Below are 16,279 nucleotides of genomic sequence, written 5' to 3'. Positions count from 1 at the left end.
TTTTTGGGAGGAGTGGTTCCCTCCGTGGCAACCGCCCATACACACCAAGCACTCTTTTTCACTCTTTTTCTTGTGGTAGATACACGCAGGTGCTCAGCTGTCACCCAGAGGTTCTTGGTCACTTTTTTGAGGGTTGTACGTCATGGCCTTGCACGGATCGTCATAGAATGGCCGCTCACAGGGAGAGGGGCAGTGGTGTTTAACTTTCTTGATGTGTGAACTCCCTGCCTCACTGTAGACCTGTGGAGGCCCAAGTCTTTAAGAATTCACATTTTATTGAGCCATTTTGCATTTTAGCAGAATTCTGTTTTCAAGACGGGGGACGCGGTGGCGCAGCGGGTTGGACCGGGTCCTGTTCTCCAGTGGGTCTGGGGTTCGAGTCCCGCTTGGGGTGCCTTGCGACGGACTGGCGTCCCGTCCTGGGTGCGTCCCCTCCCCCTCCGGCCTTACGCCCCGTGTTGCCGGGTTAGGCTCCGGTTCCCCGCGACCCCGTATGGGACAAGCGGTTCTGAAAGTGTGTGTGTGTGTGTGTGTGTGTGTGTGTGTGTGTGTGTGTTTTGAAGACCAGGTAATAAAAGTTTTTTTTTATAGGACCGGGCAGGTCAAACACACACACGAACTGATTGGAACGCGTGACTCCAGCTACCCTCTTTCAAAGATGTCATTTTCCTAGAGGTTGACATATGTTTTCATCGATGACCTTGATTGTCTGAATCATTTGTGTGATATGTCAATGTAATTGTTGTGTACTTGTTAAATAAGACTGCTTTTATTTATTCTTATGTGTTAGATGAGGCCAGATTGAAGACCACATTTTGGGGCCATTCATGCAGAAATCCAGATGATTCCAAAAGGTTCACAGACTGTTTCTCACAACTGTAGGGTTCCTGGGGACAGCGGGGGACAGTGTGTGTGTGCTGACAGGGTGGTGCCGTGGATAGCAGCTTCCCGCAGTGATGCGCCGCCTTGTCTCCCCGCAGTGCTGAACGGGCCGCCCATGTCGGTGAAGAAGGAGCGCGAGGCAGAGCTACTGCTGGGCAGGAGGGAGCAGCGCAGCGGGGAGGTGATCTGCATCGACGACTGAAGCGGGTTCCTGTAGCAACCCTCGCACGTGTGCACACAGACACACACACACACACACACACACACACACACACACACACACACACAGAGCGGGGAGGTGATGCGTATCAACGACTGAACTGGGCTCCTTCGTTAACTTCCATATTCACCCACACACAGTCATACTCGCTCGTTACAGACCCGCATGCATACACACACTCGCACACAGCGAGTGCGTCAGTCGCAGATGTACACAACCACACACACCCACGTGGTCCCACCATGCTCATAGATTGTGTAAGTGCAAGAGGGAAGTGCGACTGCTTTCCAGGCACATTTCACCACGACGGGGGTTGGGCTCTCACTCGTGTGACTCGCTGAAGTCCCTGTTGCACAAACACTCGAACACACACGTAGCTCTGAGTTTCCTTTGTGCGTGCGTGTGTGTGTGCGTGAGTGCGTGCGTGCGTGCGTGCGTGCGTGCACGCGCGCCGGGAGTCCTTGTCGAAAATACATAAATGAAGAGCAGATGATGTGTCAGTGGAGTCTTGCGCTATACAGTATAAGAGACCGCTCTGGTCTTTGGCAGTTGTAATAATCAACGACAAATACGTGAAAGAAATAAAATGATCCAGATTTTACAAATAAATGATTCGACACAAAACAAGCGATGATCCGGAAGAGCCAGTGATTTAATTTTATTTTTTGTCAAGTAGCTCATGTGTGACATAAAAATGCAACACACCTGGATGAGTTACACCGCTACAAAAAATACACAAGACGCACAAAGAGGCAATAAATGTTACGCAGAAACACGGACAAACCTGCATACACATATTGAACAGATAGAGCCACACGCACATAAGCAGCTCCCTGTAAACATGCAGACGCTCCACAACGAGAACAGCATCGAAGTGCAAGGGATACCGCCACCGCGCACACACTCCTCCACACGAGCGCAGTCCTTGCTGTCGCGCTCTTCCTTTCCTCCTTGCACCCCTTCTCCTTCCGGCTCCCTCTCGCTTTGTCCACCTCCGCTTCGAAGGGGTCACAAGTTACGCGGAACCAGAGACTCTCCCCCCGGCTACACGACGAGAAGCTGCATGAGAATGTGTATACATTTGTGCTTCATATTATTGTTGTCATTCATTTGGAAGCATGCTCTCCACCGTATGTTATTTAATTGACGTAAATCTCGTGTATGAAGCCACGGCTGCGGTTTCAGAGCTGACACGCTTTCGAGGTTTGTTGGTCCGCCATCCCACCGGCGCACAGCGCGTCAGGAGTTCAGGTCCGATGGTGATGATGGGACTCTTCCTCAGCCCCCGTCGGGTCCGGCCCTCCCCGACTTGGAGGGAGGCCGAGGTTTTCACCTCTCGATCCGCGAGCCGAAATCTGCACAAGATCTCACGAGGCTGGATCGATGGTCTGCTTGCTCCAGTAATCCGGTAGCAAAAGAAAAACGCCAACGCGAAAAACAACACAGTATTTATTGAACTAAGAGAGGGAGCAGATTCTGTCAGTAATGTACTCAGACGCTGGGTGTGTAAAGCACTGTTCTTGGGTGTTTTTGTGGCTGTGGCCACAACGTTCATCCATGGTTACGCTTCGGAGACCGGGCAAGGTGCTCTAAGAGGTTATAGCCCACAGCGAACGGCTCACTTCAGGTTCTTAAGAATGTTTCCCGTGTTCTTCTTAAGATACAGAATCCAGTATTAGAGAAACCTGCCCCCTTCTTCCTTCCTCCCTCCCTCCCTGCTCCTGCCTACCCATAATCCTCTGCTCCACCCCTCCCACCGCTTTCTCATGTTCCTCTTTGATTTCATCAGTTCAACATACTTCTCCTTTTTAAGAATTCTGTGATATTCTTTGCATATTTAAACTTGGTTCAATGTGTTTTCTTGTGTTTTTATTCTTGTTATTACGACTATGATTATTGTTGTTGATGTTGTTGACGTTTTCCTTGTTGTTATTGAAAAAGCTTCTACCAAATGAAAACTGAAATGATAATAAAAGAAACAGTACATTTGGTGCACAACGTGTCTTTCTACAAGACATCCCAGAGCGAAGCCAGAGAACGAAGAGGTTGTACTAACTTCGGAAACCAATAAAATACGGAACAGACTTCTCCCTTTTGCTTATGTTCTACATTTGGGGCTCGCCAATAACGTGTATACAGTAAATTACCGGAACGCACTGAAAGAAGTGAAGATGATGAACCCTGTTATACAAGTGTAGTCGACTGAACTCTCTCTCGAAACTCATAGTGTGTGTACAATTTTCATTGCCAGTGTACAGAGAACAATCATTGTTGGAAATTATTTCAGTTTTAACCCAATCTGTGTACCGTAGTTGTAAAAATATCTGTGGCTTCAATAAATGTTTAGTCCTACCGAGGCTATTTCAGCAACATCGGTTGAATGGAGTTTGCGCAGTGCAAGATGGAGGACTAAGCAAAAGAATAAATCAGAAAAGATAAAAATACTGCTTCATCTTGCCTTTCGCCCACACATGGTTTTCAGTGAAGTATTCTAAACATGATATTGACTGAAAACTTTTGTAGGGAGCAATTCACAGCCCTTGAGAAAAATGTTTTTATTGAATCAACATTTTAATTTCTCTTACCTTTCAAGTTTTCCTTTTGGATTTTTTTTTCTTTTTTAAATTTTAATTGCTATCAGTCAATTTGTGAGTCGTGGTGCCGAAAAAAAATCAGTGACAGTGTTGTAATTGAATATGTGCGGGCACCGAGCGCATCATGGGAATCATACCCTCCCTCTTTTTTGTTTTCATTTGTAATAAAATACCATAAATGGAAAATATGCTGTTGTGTGTATGCTTTGACAGTACAAAGGTGGTAAAACTCAATCATGTTGTCCTTGGTCCTTTTGTACACTGAGTCAAGGACAGCGAGAAGGACGGAGGCACTCAGGAGAGTCATGAGATCAGACGCTGGGCAAACAACAGGCATTCCTGAAGGCAGGAAAGGACAGCCAAAGAAGCGACATTAGACTTTTGCCTGCATCTGCTGCTGCTGTTGATGCATTAAAAGTGAAGAAAATGAGTTGGTGGCAATGAACTGCAGCCGGCTCACAGGCAACAGCACAAGAACCATACCACCATGTTCATTTACCAGTGACATGGCATCAAACTGGAATATCCACAGTTTGACATTATAATTGCTATAATTTTGCTGACATTCAAAATAACTGCACCATTTAAGGACTTTTCAGCTCGCAGTTCGGGTAAAGCTCACCTGTGTGAAAAATTCTTCTTATTTTGGACACCAAACCCAGGTTACAATTCTTTATTTTTAACAAAATTAAATTCTAGTCATTTCGGACACCTAAACCCAGGTTAGAAGTCTTTAGCAGCCATGTTACTTGGTGTATTTGTGGAGTTTTGTCCAAGCTACAAGCGACACATTTTTGAAACTGAAATGTTTAATTTTTTATTTGGATATGTTCTCATTTTATCTCTTTTCAAATATTTCTGTAGCAGAGCTAAGGTAACCCGAGCCTTCCCAGCTGAATGATGGCTGAATAAGTGCAGCCAAACAGAGTGTAGGACTGCCTCAATTTACCTCTCTTCTACAGTGTTTACAGCTCATCTCAGCTCTACCTGAGTGCTGCTCTTTCTAACAGTGACACTAACAACAGGAGACCAAAGTGGAGATGATAAAGAAAGAAGAAAGTGGAAAGAAGAAGATGACGAACGATACGTGCTCAACAACTGGGATGGAACAGGATGATTTCTCCGACTGAAGTATTTTTATTTTTAGCCTGTAATTTAACTCAAAGTTGGGAAATAATCAAATGTCTTAGTTTTAAGTTACTGTACTGATGTCTTCTTTAGAACCACTAAATAAAATGAGGAGTACCTACATTTTTTCAAACTTTTACAGATTGTGACTTTGTGCTGAAAGTAAGTGCGGAGTTACAAACAGTACTCTGGCTGCAGCTGCGCTCATGAACTGAGGAGCAAATGTTCAGGGTCACCGCAAACATCACTCCTTCTGGGACTGACCGGCACGGTGAGCCTGGCATCGAGAAGACATCGTGGAGAGCGGAGGAAAATAGGGAACCTACAACTCCGAAATGAGAGTAAAGTTCAAAAGACTTCGGAGCAGAAAGTGGACTCCCAGCTCCACAAACACTTAACATCTTAAACACAAACACGGGCAATCCTCCCCTTCTTTCATAGCCTGTGTATCTCTGCTAATTCCACATACTTTGGCTTCTCAAGAGCAATGAACTTGAAGACAGTCGGCTGGAATGTAGAGGAGTAAAAGGCTGGGTTACTGCAGCACTGTCTAAAGACAAAACGGCAGTGAGAAACATGAGGGAGCAGTTAGGCCATGATGGTCAGTAATGATGGTATAGTAAGATGGTATAGTAAAAGCTGAAAGCGGAACTTGAAAGAAGCAGGCATGGAAATTCACACAACTTCACAAGTACATTTCTGAGGAAATGCAAAACAACAGACATGAAACACCAATAATGACGATCATCATCAATGTACACGTGAATTTACCGTCACCAACTGGCCTGTAGAAAATGCACTCATACCTCAACATACAATTCTAGTTTGAACAATCTCTTAGCGTGCGGAACACCTTTTCTTTAATGTTTATTATAAAAATAAAAAGCTATGATTAAATAATAACAACAACAATAATAATACTTAAATTAAAAGCGAAGAGTGAGTCTTGCTGGTATTAAAACACTTGTAGAGTAACGAAGAAGAAGCGCTAAAAGCCAGTAAAGCAGCTTTACTCGCCATGTTTCTTGGACTCCCCTCTTGATGTTACCTTAAGAACACAATAAACTCGTTAATACTGCGGAACAAGTTAAAGTTTGTCACATTAAATTAATCATCTCAGCTTTGATCGCTAAACGTTAATTTAAGATGCTTCTACTCTCCGCAAACCCCTTTTTCCCGCCGAACGCGGGAAAACGGCCGGTCTCGCGCAGCGGAGCGTCGCGAGCCCAAGTGAAGTAGCAAGTGAACCAACCGCGAGTCCGTGATGGTAAAAGTATGATTATGACACATATGTGTGTGAAATAAGCGCCGCCAGGTGTTTCTCCGGAGAGCCGAGCGAATTGTCGCCCTGCCGGAAACGCCACAACTCCCTCGTGAAGGTGAAAAGTACAGGTTTGATTCAGAACTATCTTCTACTTTTGCAGCCCTGTTTTTACGCTGAAGTACACGTTTTTTACAGCTTCCCTCCAGTTTTGTCTGTGGTATGACACAAGTCATTTGTCCGGGCAAAACAATTATCAGGTATATATATATATATATATGTATTTTTTTAAGATTCACGTCTGCATGATTCTGGTGAAATTGCTGTTTCTCTGAAATGGCTGCCACCTGAAACCCATCTTTTCAAGGTCTCTGGCAGTTTTGCAAGTTCAGTGAAGGAGCTCCTTGCTTTCATTCACTGCCAGTTTGTGTTTTCAATATAGACACATGGATGGTTATGTTCCTCTAAAATGGAGCCGTGAGCTGGATGCCCAGACTGCAGACGTCTTGTTGAAGCGCGTAAAGCCGAGCGGTGGCCTTGAGAACAAACATCAGGATCAGCGATGAGCGAAGGGCCGGACGGCCGACGCTGCTCAAGGCTGAAGGTGCTCGGGCCCAGATGCCCTCACACCTGCTCTGCTCCATGGGTGCAGGCACGTATTGCTGGTCCCTACAGCTTTCATACACACCATTACACCTTGTACGCAACAGCTGGATTTGATCACAAATGAGCATCAAAATGGAACATGTTACCAGCTGAAAAGATGTAATAAAATGGGGAATAATATCTGCTTAAGTACCAGTAAAACAGGGTACAGACTAAACAACTGGCAGAGTAGTGGTTAGCACTACTGCTTCTGGACTGGAAGGTTGCAGGTTTGATCCCCCTTTTTGGCTGTGGTACACTTGAGTAAGGTACTTGCCCTAAAATTACCCAGCTGTATAAATGAGTAAATAACTGTAACCTTAACACTGTAGGTTGCTTTGGAGAAAAGTGTCAGCTAAATGTAAACAAAGTGCACATTAATAACTTTGTATTTAAGACTCTTTGGCTGTTGTTAAAGCTCTTTTGTATCAGAACTGCAAGTCTCTTTGTAGTAAATGTAAATGAAAAGAGAGCAGTGGAAAGAGTTCTCTTTTAAAAGCTATATATTATACTTGTGATGAGATACCAGCTTTCTAGTGACATTAAGATATTTGTCATAGTAAGACATGTGAGAAGTGATAATGGGCTTCATTCAGAATGTAGCTATGCTACTGGTGTTAACTGAAGCATTGTCACACAATACTTGTACAGTCTGATTATATTCCATGTTAAAAATTAATAGCTTGATGCCATCTGCCTGATCCTTTCATGATGTCTATGTGCACATGAGGGAACATAACAGTAACTGGAAGATGCAGGTGCTCTGTTTCACTTGTGAAGAAGCACCAGTGAGCACAAAACACGTAGCATCCACAATGAAGGGCAATAATGAACATGTGCCTGTCAACGTGACAGAACTTGAGCAGTAACTGGGGGTCATCCAGGGCATTCCAACATTTCTAAGCCCTAAACTATCTTCACAAGACAAATTCTGAAACTCTTGCTGGGTGGCAGTGCACTTTGGACATTCTTGCTGTATCACATGACATCCTAAATCCAATCCAACTGGTATTTTTTGCGTTGTCAAACAGCTGGACGATCTGAGTTTTGTGTCTCTTTAAAAACTTTCAGTTGAAACAAACAGTGTGACACAATGAAGAAAAAAGCACTGAACCAATGGCAGCAAACGCCACAAAAAGCTGAGAGGCACAAAGCGAGATGAATCTTGAAAGTTTGTAGTTGTTGAACACTTTTGACTAATGCAGAGGAAAAAGACCACCAGATCAGTAAGATGTTACTTTAAAAATGAAAATATTAATGAGTTAAATGTTTTCTCAATTGCTGAAATATTAAATCGCAGACCACTTTTCAATATTGTATATATATGTATAAAGTATGGCTCTATTGTTAAACAGAATTATATCAGTTCTCTATAGAAGGAAGCTGAAGATTAGCCATACTTTAACTGCTCCAAGGAACCATCTTGTCCACTTTGATCACATAAGTCAGATGTCTGGTTGCCCTTCTTGTTAAAAAGTATACGCTTGATCCTGGTTGAAAAATGGCTGCCAAAATGCATATTAATGAGTTTGGTGAAACAGCTGGACATCCTGCAGCAGAGATCCTTAATACACGATGCTGAGCCTTTTTCGAATTTGATATAAAGGTTTTGGAAAAGTCAAGTTTCTCTTGATCCATTCCATTTATATTGATTTAATATTGAGTGAAGATTTATTGGGTATAGTCTATCAGTCAGAGCATGGAAGCACTTAAACAATTTGCATTTTATGATGAAGACTGACAGTATCCAAAATCCAAACCTGGAGGGAAGGTGTGCAAATGCCTAGTTTTAGGTTGGAATACAAGGCTTGACTGCAGTGTGTCCAGTGTGCTCCACCCTCAGTTGACTTTGAAGAGGCCAAAGCAGTTTTTGGCACTGGTGAGCAGAGTGAATGTAGCACCCGTTGTAATCTTCAGCTCAACCCCCCTCTCCAGCCGAAGCAGCCCTGACACTTGACATGGCTTGAGGAAGTGGAATTGATGGGATCCAGATGAAGGTGTGGTGCCATATCCTTCCATGCACCGGAGAACAGTCTTAGCGTTTACCAACACTTCCAACTTGACATAGAAGCTCTGGTTCTCATTGAAGTGCACCTGTGACATGGGGAGAAACAATCACTGTTTTCTGGAAGTGTGGTAGGTTGGTGTTCTTGTAGCCAACGTGTCTGTTGGCACCTAGTAGCTTTACTGTTGTTTGGTCATTTTATTGTAACAGTATTTCAATGACTGCTACTGTAAATAAAGCCTCATTCTAGTGATCAAATGAAGATTATCCAGCATCAAACATTTGTTAGCAATGGTACACAGCACCTCTAATGGCACAGTGTCCATGTATTTTGCAAAGTGAAAGACACAGGCAGTGGTCTTTAGAACTTTATATCATAAATATCCATGAGCCAAATTATTCAAATATTTCTTAAAAATATAGAAAATAAAGTTCAAAAGACATTCCAAAAGGCTGCAAAAGCTGAGAAACATAAATTGAGCAGGAATTTAAATGTAAAATTAAAAGTTAGAAATGTATTGGCATTATCATTGTCATACATAAATATACATTTGATTTTGGTTGTTTTCGTGGAACGAATTAACCCTATTATGTGAGGAACTGGTGTGGTTTTTCACAGCTGGGATAAGAATTTGTCAGTAATCAGTGTAGTTTCGATAGCTTCTTGTCAGAGCAAAAGTACCAATAACTTGGTGGAGTGCAGGAGCAGCACTGAAGCGCAGGTAGTGAAAGAATGCAGCTCACCTGGCAGTAGAGGAAGTAAACTCCATTCCTCTCCACTTTAAAAGTTCCACTGTTGGGATCATATCTGACAGCTTTGCTCACGTTCAGCTCCTCCTCGGTCCAGCCCTTAATGATGCCTTCGCTGCCCACTGCAAGAGCCACACAAGGACAGAGCCTCCATAAGCCATAGGCATGGAGCAGAAAAAAAACTGTTGAATGTTATAATAGTAGGAATAACAACAAATGTTATAGATTACCTTGTTGGAAGGATGGACCTTTTACTATTAAAAACAAATAGGACAAGTCAGAACATCAAATGAAAATGCTGTCAGAATGGTAGAGATGTGAAGCACAAGATTTGTTTGTACTTACTTTCAAAATGAGAAGCAACTTTCCTCCCATTTGCTGGTTTTCCTTTCCCTGCTGAAGTGTGTGAAAGGAGAATATTAAATTCTGTTCAGACAGTGGACAAACATTTAAAATTTCCTGATGTGCTCAACACAAGTAACTGTAATTATCATAATTCCATCCCTTTTCCATTACAGCAGTATTGCAGGTATCAGCCAATTTCTGTCCGAAAACATAATCTGAGGAAAAAGGAAGAAGAAAAAGTGTGGTTCTTTGGGCATTCGGTGATCCAGAGGACAGGAGAAAAAGGATGGAAATTCCATAACCCTGAAACAATACAAAATTATGTCAGTAATGAAATAAGACAAAACAAAAAAAATTGGTAAATTCCATGCAGAAGGTTCCCTTTATTTCTGCATATTTCCTTTTTTTTGGGTGATATTAATGCTTGTGATTTGAGATCACATGCAGACATGAAACATCCTGTGCAAAGTGAAAAATTGCAAACATGAAAAGGCCACCAAGAAAACAGGACAAGTTAAAAGAGATAACTGGTAAACACGTCTTAAAGTTCTAGAGAGCCTGTTGGGTACAGGATAGGAGTAATCAAGATGTTTAAGAAACATGATGTAATGTGGAAAGGTTTTTCAGGTGTTGTTTTCACATCATTCTCTTTCTGCTGTTTACAGGTTAGGGCATGTATACAGTGATGACACCATGGAATGATTCCCCTAACTGCCACTTGAGAGCTCTAGTGCTCACAGTTTCATTTACTCCACATATAAATAAGGCTGTTCTATCCCAGGACTGGAATATCAGATGAAAAAAACGGAAATGATGAATGAAAATATTAGTTCCTGTTGATTTGGACAGTGTGTGGAGCCAGACACCTTTGGGTAGGCTGGTGATCCATTCTGATCCGTGAGAAAAAAAAAAAAAATCAGATGAGAAAAACCCCATTATCCCCCCGCCCCACTAAACAATAAAAATGCAAATTAGTTGAAATCCCAGAACTTTGATGCACACATTTAAATATTCCAGTTCCAATTAAAAAAGGAGATAAGCAACGGCACATACAATTGTTTAATTGTGCGTGTTCTTGTACTGTTCTCTATAGAGACAACTCTGAGACACAGCCTACCTCTCACCATGACCAAACACACACACCCGGATGACTTTGCTAGCTTTTGACAGCTTTGCTCGTCTGCCTTGCAGTGTTATTCAATGATGAAACCTGAGCAGGGAACATCTACCACTGAGGTCTTTTTTTCTCTTGTGGTTAGAGGAGCAATTTGTCTATTTCTGTCAGCCTGACCACTGAACCCTGGACAATCTTGGGTTAAATCAGGAAACCAGAGTTTTCCTGCTTCACTCCTCCAATAAAAACATAGTCATGTGCCTGCAAGTGAAAATAAGCTGTCGATTCAGCAAAATCTTTTCCGAACTCATGACCAATGAATAAAGCTAAAGCAAGTAGAAAGTGACAGTAGTCAGTGTTCCACTCAAACATCCAAAGTTCACATTTTCATACGTACACACAGTGATGGCTTTGTTGCTCCATTTATTCATGTTATACCTGGGATCAGAGGGGAGTAACTAAGAAAGTCAGATTTTATGTATTGCTTTATAAATTGCACCAGCTAAATTTGGAATGGACCGAGAATGTTAATTCCCATTGTCACGTGGCTGACCAACTCAATCTAAACTTTGCCATTGAGGGTATAATGGAGTGTGAGACATAGAAGTAGTATGCTTCTTTACTTTATTGCTTTTTATTCCCTGCTGCCCCCCTTCCTCCAGATGTGTACCAGTCAAACATTTGAGTACATTAGTAAGAGTAATTTTTTTTTCCCCATAACTGATGTCTTACATCCAGGCCATTAGTTTGAGGTGTCCTTCACTTTCCTTCTTGGCCAGAGAGTTCTTGCATAAATGTGGAGCTTGTTTTGGGTCTGGATCTTGCACGAGAACGAAGGACTGCTCAACTATCTGTAATCCCGATGAAAAGGCATCCTTTCGAAGAATGCAATGACAGCTTCTGGTTGAGATTGCTATGGACTTGGTAAAGCTCACCAACTCTATGACCAGCAAAGCAGCTCCTGACCAGTAGGAACCACACAGACAACTCATACACTCAGCCTTTGTGTGTCTTGCAAATACTCAGCAGTTGGACTCATATTTCATATTTTGACCTGCTCAATCCCTATGCCCCCAAGAAACATGTTGCACTCCTCCACCTCTTGGTGGTTTAGTAGTCCAAAATCAAAAGTCTATAGACTCTCAATTCTGACCCCAATGTGATGGGATAAACTCCCTCTCTCCCTCACAACTGCTGAATCCCTTTCAGCATTTAAAACCCATCTCTCTGAGAGCCACTACTTTCCTGAGCTCCTGACAGCTCCATAAATGAGTCCAACACCATGTGCTATGATTATCTATGTATTTGCTATTTGAATGTCACTTCTTTAGGCAGCTACTTGAGGGATGTGAACCAGCAACATGGTGGTGTCAGACACACAAGCTGACCTTTGATCGTGCTGTGTCTGTGCCTAAAGCTCTTTCTTATTGAATGAAGTATGGTTTACTGTGAGTTGTACATCGCTTTGGAGAAAAGCATTTGCAGAATGCAGAAATATAGATGTAAATTTTGACTAATTGTTGCCTAAGATCCACTTCCTTCTCCAAATGTCCAGTGCTTTCCAAGTCTGGTTTCAGGCAGGTGCACTCGGACTTTCAACTTTACTGTATATAGGAGGCGTTTAACTAATAAAACTAATGGTATTTTAAATACACTGTATTTAAAATTGTACTGGGTTGTCATTACATGAAGTATACAGTTACATTTAATAAAATCTGCATTAACTCATCGACCAGTATTGTACTGAAGTATTATTTTCATCCCAACTCTTTGTAACTCCTTGTTTTTAATACTGCACTGTATGTACTTCTCACAGAGACCATGACCCCGTCTCCTGCTTGAGCCCATAAGACTCATCTTGTCTGCCAAAATCCAGCAAGACCTCCTCTGTACAGTACCATCTCTCTTCACCCTCTGGCCGTCCACCCGTATTCCCTTTTCCAGCAGAAGTTTGACAACAGCTTCCCTCTGGGCATTGACCTGCAACGAGAGAGGAAGAGAAGAAAAGGGGTATAAGGTAATTCTGTTACAAAGTTAAGGGAAAATGTCCAGATACATCGTGTACTCTCGGTTTACATAGTGCTTCAGTGTTTCAGCCACTTCCTTGCAACACAGCTGCAACATTTTTGTAGTATTCTGCATTCCTCAACTCTCTAAAGTCCCATGGAGAAAGAGGAAAAGAAATAAAGCTTTTTTTCCATCACTGCCCAGCAATTAATCTATGTCATAATCAGCAAATGACCATAGCTTAGATGTCTATCATCATAAAAGCAAATTGCACATTTCATAATTACCCATACTGGCAAGTAGGATAATACTGAAATATGATGTTAGTACAAATTTTACGATTTCTAAGGAATATACAGAGTAGTGATAGATGGACCAGCTCTTAACCCTCTCAGGGCAAAATTAATACTAGGTGGCAGGAAAAATATGTACCTGCTGATGCTAATTTGCAACATCAGCCTGAAGAGGGTTAATACTGAAGTCCAAGCATGATAATGAAAGGCAAGCGTTCTCGGCTCTGAAAACAGTTGTAGTGAGTGTCCTCGAGTGAACCAGTCAAGGTCCAGAATTTGTTGGAAATAAGCTTTTCATAACCAGCAGGAAAGCAGCTTTGCAGAGCTTGAGCTGTTTTATCCTTCAGTGAATAGCCCAGAAATTCTCTGTGCAAACACTCAATTTTCTCTTTTTGCAGCTTTTTAATATTACATTTGATCAGATCTTTGGTCAATTTTAATGGTGTATAAATGGAGCCTGAGAGAGAAAAGGTTACACCGGTGTTGTTTTTACAGGATCTCATTTCCTAGGTTGTGGAAGACAATGAAATGTACCATCATGGTGCAAAAAAGTAACTCTTAGTAACTGGTGGTGCCACCTTTAGCTGCTATGACTGCAACTACAACTTTTCCTGTAACTGTTGACCACGGTCTTACATCACTGTAGAGGAGTTTTGCCCCAGCCCCCTCCATGCAGAACTGCTTTAGCTCAGCAATATTTGCAGGTTTTTGAGCATGAACAGCTCTTTTCAAGTCCTTCCACAACATCTCAATTGCATTCAGGTTAGGACTTGGACTAAGATATAATGTAACTTCATCTTTTCAGCTACTCTGGTACTCTGATTTTGCTTCTGTGTTTAGGATCCGTATCTTGCTGTGTGACCCAGCCGCACTTCAGCTTCAACTTACGGATCCATGGCTTGGCATTCTCCTTGGGAATATTCTAATACAAAGAGAAAATTGTAGTTCATTCAGTGACAGCATGGAACCCAGGTCCTGTGGCAGTAAAACAGCCCCACTTTATCAGACTGCCACCACCATGCTGGACTGGTTCGTTCTCTGAAATGCAGTATTTTTTGACAACCATAATGTGGCCCATGTCATCAGAGAAGTTCTATGTTTGATTCATCAGTACACAGAACATTCTTCCACAAGTCTTGAGAGACATTCAGGTCCATTTTATGAACTACAGAAGAGATTTTGTGCTCTTTTTAGCAAGTGGGTGTTTCTGCCTTGCCACTCTTGCAAATGTAACCCATTTTCTTTCTTTCTGGGGAGTCATGATCTTTGTTTAAGCTGAAAGAACAGTATTTTCCAGTTCTCTGTATGTTGTCCTGGGGTTCTTTATGAGCTCATTAATGATTTTATGCTCTGTTTGTGGAGGGATTTTGGCAGGATGGCCACTCTTAGATAAATTTACCACTGTTCCAAATGTTTTCCATTTGATTAGTATGGCTCTGACCGTGTTATCATTGAGGTTCAGGCTGTGGAACCCTGTGTAGCTGATAACCTGGTAACCCTATCTAACCCTGTTCAGACTGACAGACTTCAGGAGGACAACTTTTCTCCATAAGTCTTCAGAAATGTCCTCCAAACATGGCATGATGTGTGTCTAAGAATTTCATTCTTCTCTACCAAGAAAATAACAAAAACAATACAGGTGCTACTTTTTGTCTCTCTGGGTTCATTCAAATGCTACTGAAACTGATAAAAAGTCAAGATCTTATAAAATTAAATGTAAAAAGTTGCAAAAAAGAGAAAATTGGAAAGGGGCAAAAGTTATTCACAACAGTCAGTGTACATGCAAAAATATTTCTGTTTAAAAACGGAAACCTGTACGAAAGCCAAAATACAGAATAGAATAGATTTCAAAGGCAAAACGGGTGGTCACAGAGCACTCACTCGTTCACAGTGACGTGTGCATCTAATACTTCAGCTGTAGTGCGTGTGTGTGTGTGGAGGCGGGGCGCACATCTCTGAACTCACACACGCGTTTTCCGACTCGCATCTGAACTCCTGTAACAACTGTTGCCCGTCACTGATTGTATCCTGGCAGATTTTACAGTCCAAACGATCAACACATCATACACGAAGTGAGCTGCTGCTGCAGACATGATAAATTCTGGCGCGCGCTAGGCTAGCTGAGATTTCCAGTAAATTGTACTATAATTGGAGTCTGGCCGCGCGCGGGGGGGGGGGGCGGTCGGCGCTCTTGCACAACACGACTGTTTTATGCAGCCGAGTGAGATTCAAAACTGCGACCTTCAGAGACAGCAGCTCCAACCACTCCGCCACCTGCTGTCCTACACAAGTGAACGTGATTTACGGCGGCGATATCATATCGCTATAAATTAATAACATTCATTGAAACTGATTCTGATTATTACTACTAGTTGGCGAGAAAAGCGCGACTTACTTGTTCGAGGCGATACTGCAGCTTTCTGAAGGAGGTGGACAGGTTGCGCGCCTGTCCCCACGTCCACGCGGTGAAGAGGACGCTGCACGCGGCCAGGGTGAGCGCGGCGGCCGCCACGGCAGCCCCGGTGGAGCCGAGCGGACCGAGCCTGCTGCCCCGCAGAGCCCGCCGCATGTCCCCGGCAGAGAGCTCACGTGTGCGCGCAACGGGCTGCTGCGCTTCTCTCCTTCATCTCCCCGAGGAGCCGAGTGCGCGCGCACCTTGTCTCTGCTGCTGCTCCTGCGCTGTTTGCGCGAAAATGCTCCTAAAAGTGAGCAGCAAGTGGGACTTTTAGCGCGCGCGTTCTCTGCCTCCACCCCGCCACCCTCCCACCGTCTCTCTCTCTCTCCTCTTGCCCCTCCCTGCCTCCCTCCCTCTCGGCTTGTGAGGAATGAAAATATGCAGAGCAGATGTTGTCAGGTTTTGACTCTGCAGCCTCGCGCATCATCATTTGATTTGCGCGCGACGTGGAGCGGCGCGGTTCGGAACCGTCCGGACGACGCTAGGAAGCACTGGGTGCCGAATCATGTCACATGTGTCGCGGTCATTGACGGAAATGACAGAACTGCTGCTTTACCGGTGAGCCTCACGCGGAGCCCCG

At 43.2% G+C, this 16,279-nt stretch overlaps 2 protein-coding genes across 2 annotated transcripts in view; one reads left to right on the top strand and one right to left on the bottom strand.

Annotated features, from left to right (window-relative positions):
• chd3 (chromodomain helicase DNA binding protein 3) overlaps window positions 1–3,666 on the top strand; it is a 32,357-nt gene extending 28,691 nt beyond the window's left edge. The window contains exon 40 of the mRNA XM_029257289.1: window positions 981–3,666. Coding sequence (XP_029113122.1) covers window positions 981–1,084 — 104 coding nt within the window. The 3' untranslated portion in view covers window positions 1,085–3,666. The remainder of the gene's footprint in view (window positions 1–980) is intronic.
• Window positions 3,667–7,043: 3,377 nt separating this feature from the next.
• On the bottom strand, window positions 7,044–16,013 carry tnfsf12 (TNF superfamily member 12). The gene is made up of 6 exons (XM_018733310.2): window positions 15,640–16,013; window positions 12,843–12,924; window positions 9,831–9,881; window positions 9,716–9,739; window positions 9,480–9,607; window positions 7,044–8,824 (listed from the first exon to the last, which is right to left on the bottom strand). Exons 1-6 carry the CDS (start codon window positions 15,811–15,813, stop codon window positions 8,570–8,572), a joined length of 714 nt encoding a protein of 237 aa, XP_018588826.2. The 5' UTR covers window positions 15,814–16,013; the 3' UTR covers window positions 7,044–8,569.
• Between the last annotated feature and the right edge of the window lie 266 nt (window positions 16,014–16,279).

This window comes from Scleropages formosus, chromosome 13 (assembly GCF_900964775.1).
Source record: "Scleropages formosus chromosome 13, fSclFor1.1, whole genome shotgun sequence".
NCBI lineage: Eukaryota > Metazoa > Chordata > Actinopteri > Osteoglossiformes > Osteoglossidae > Scleropages > Scleropages formosus.
This window is presented reverse-complemented; position numbering and strand designations above follow the sequence as displayed.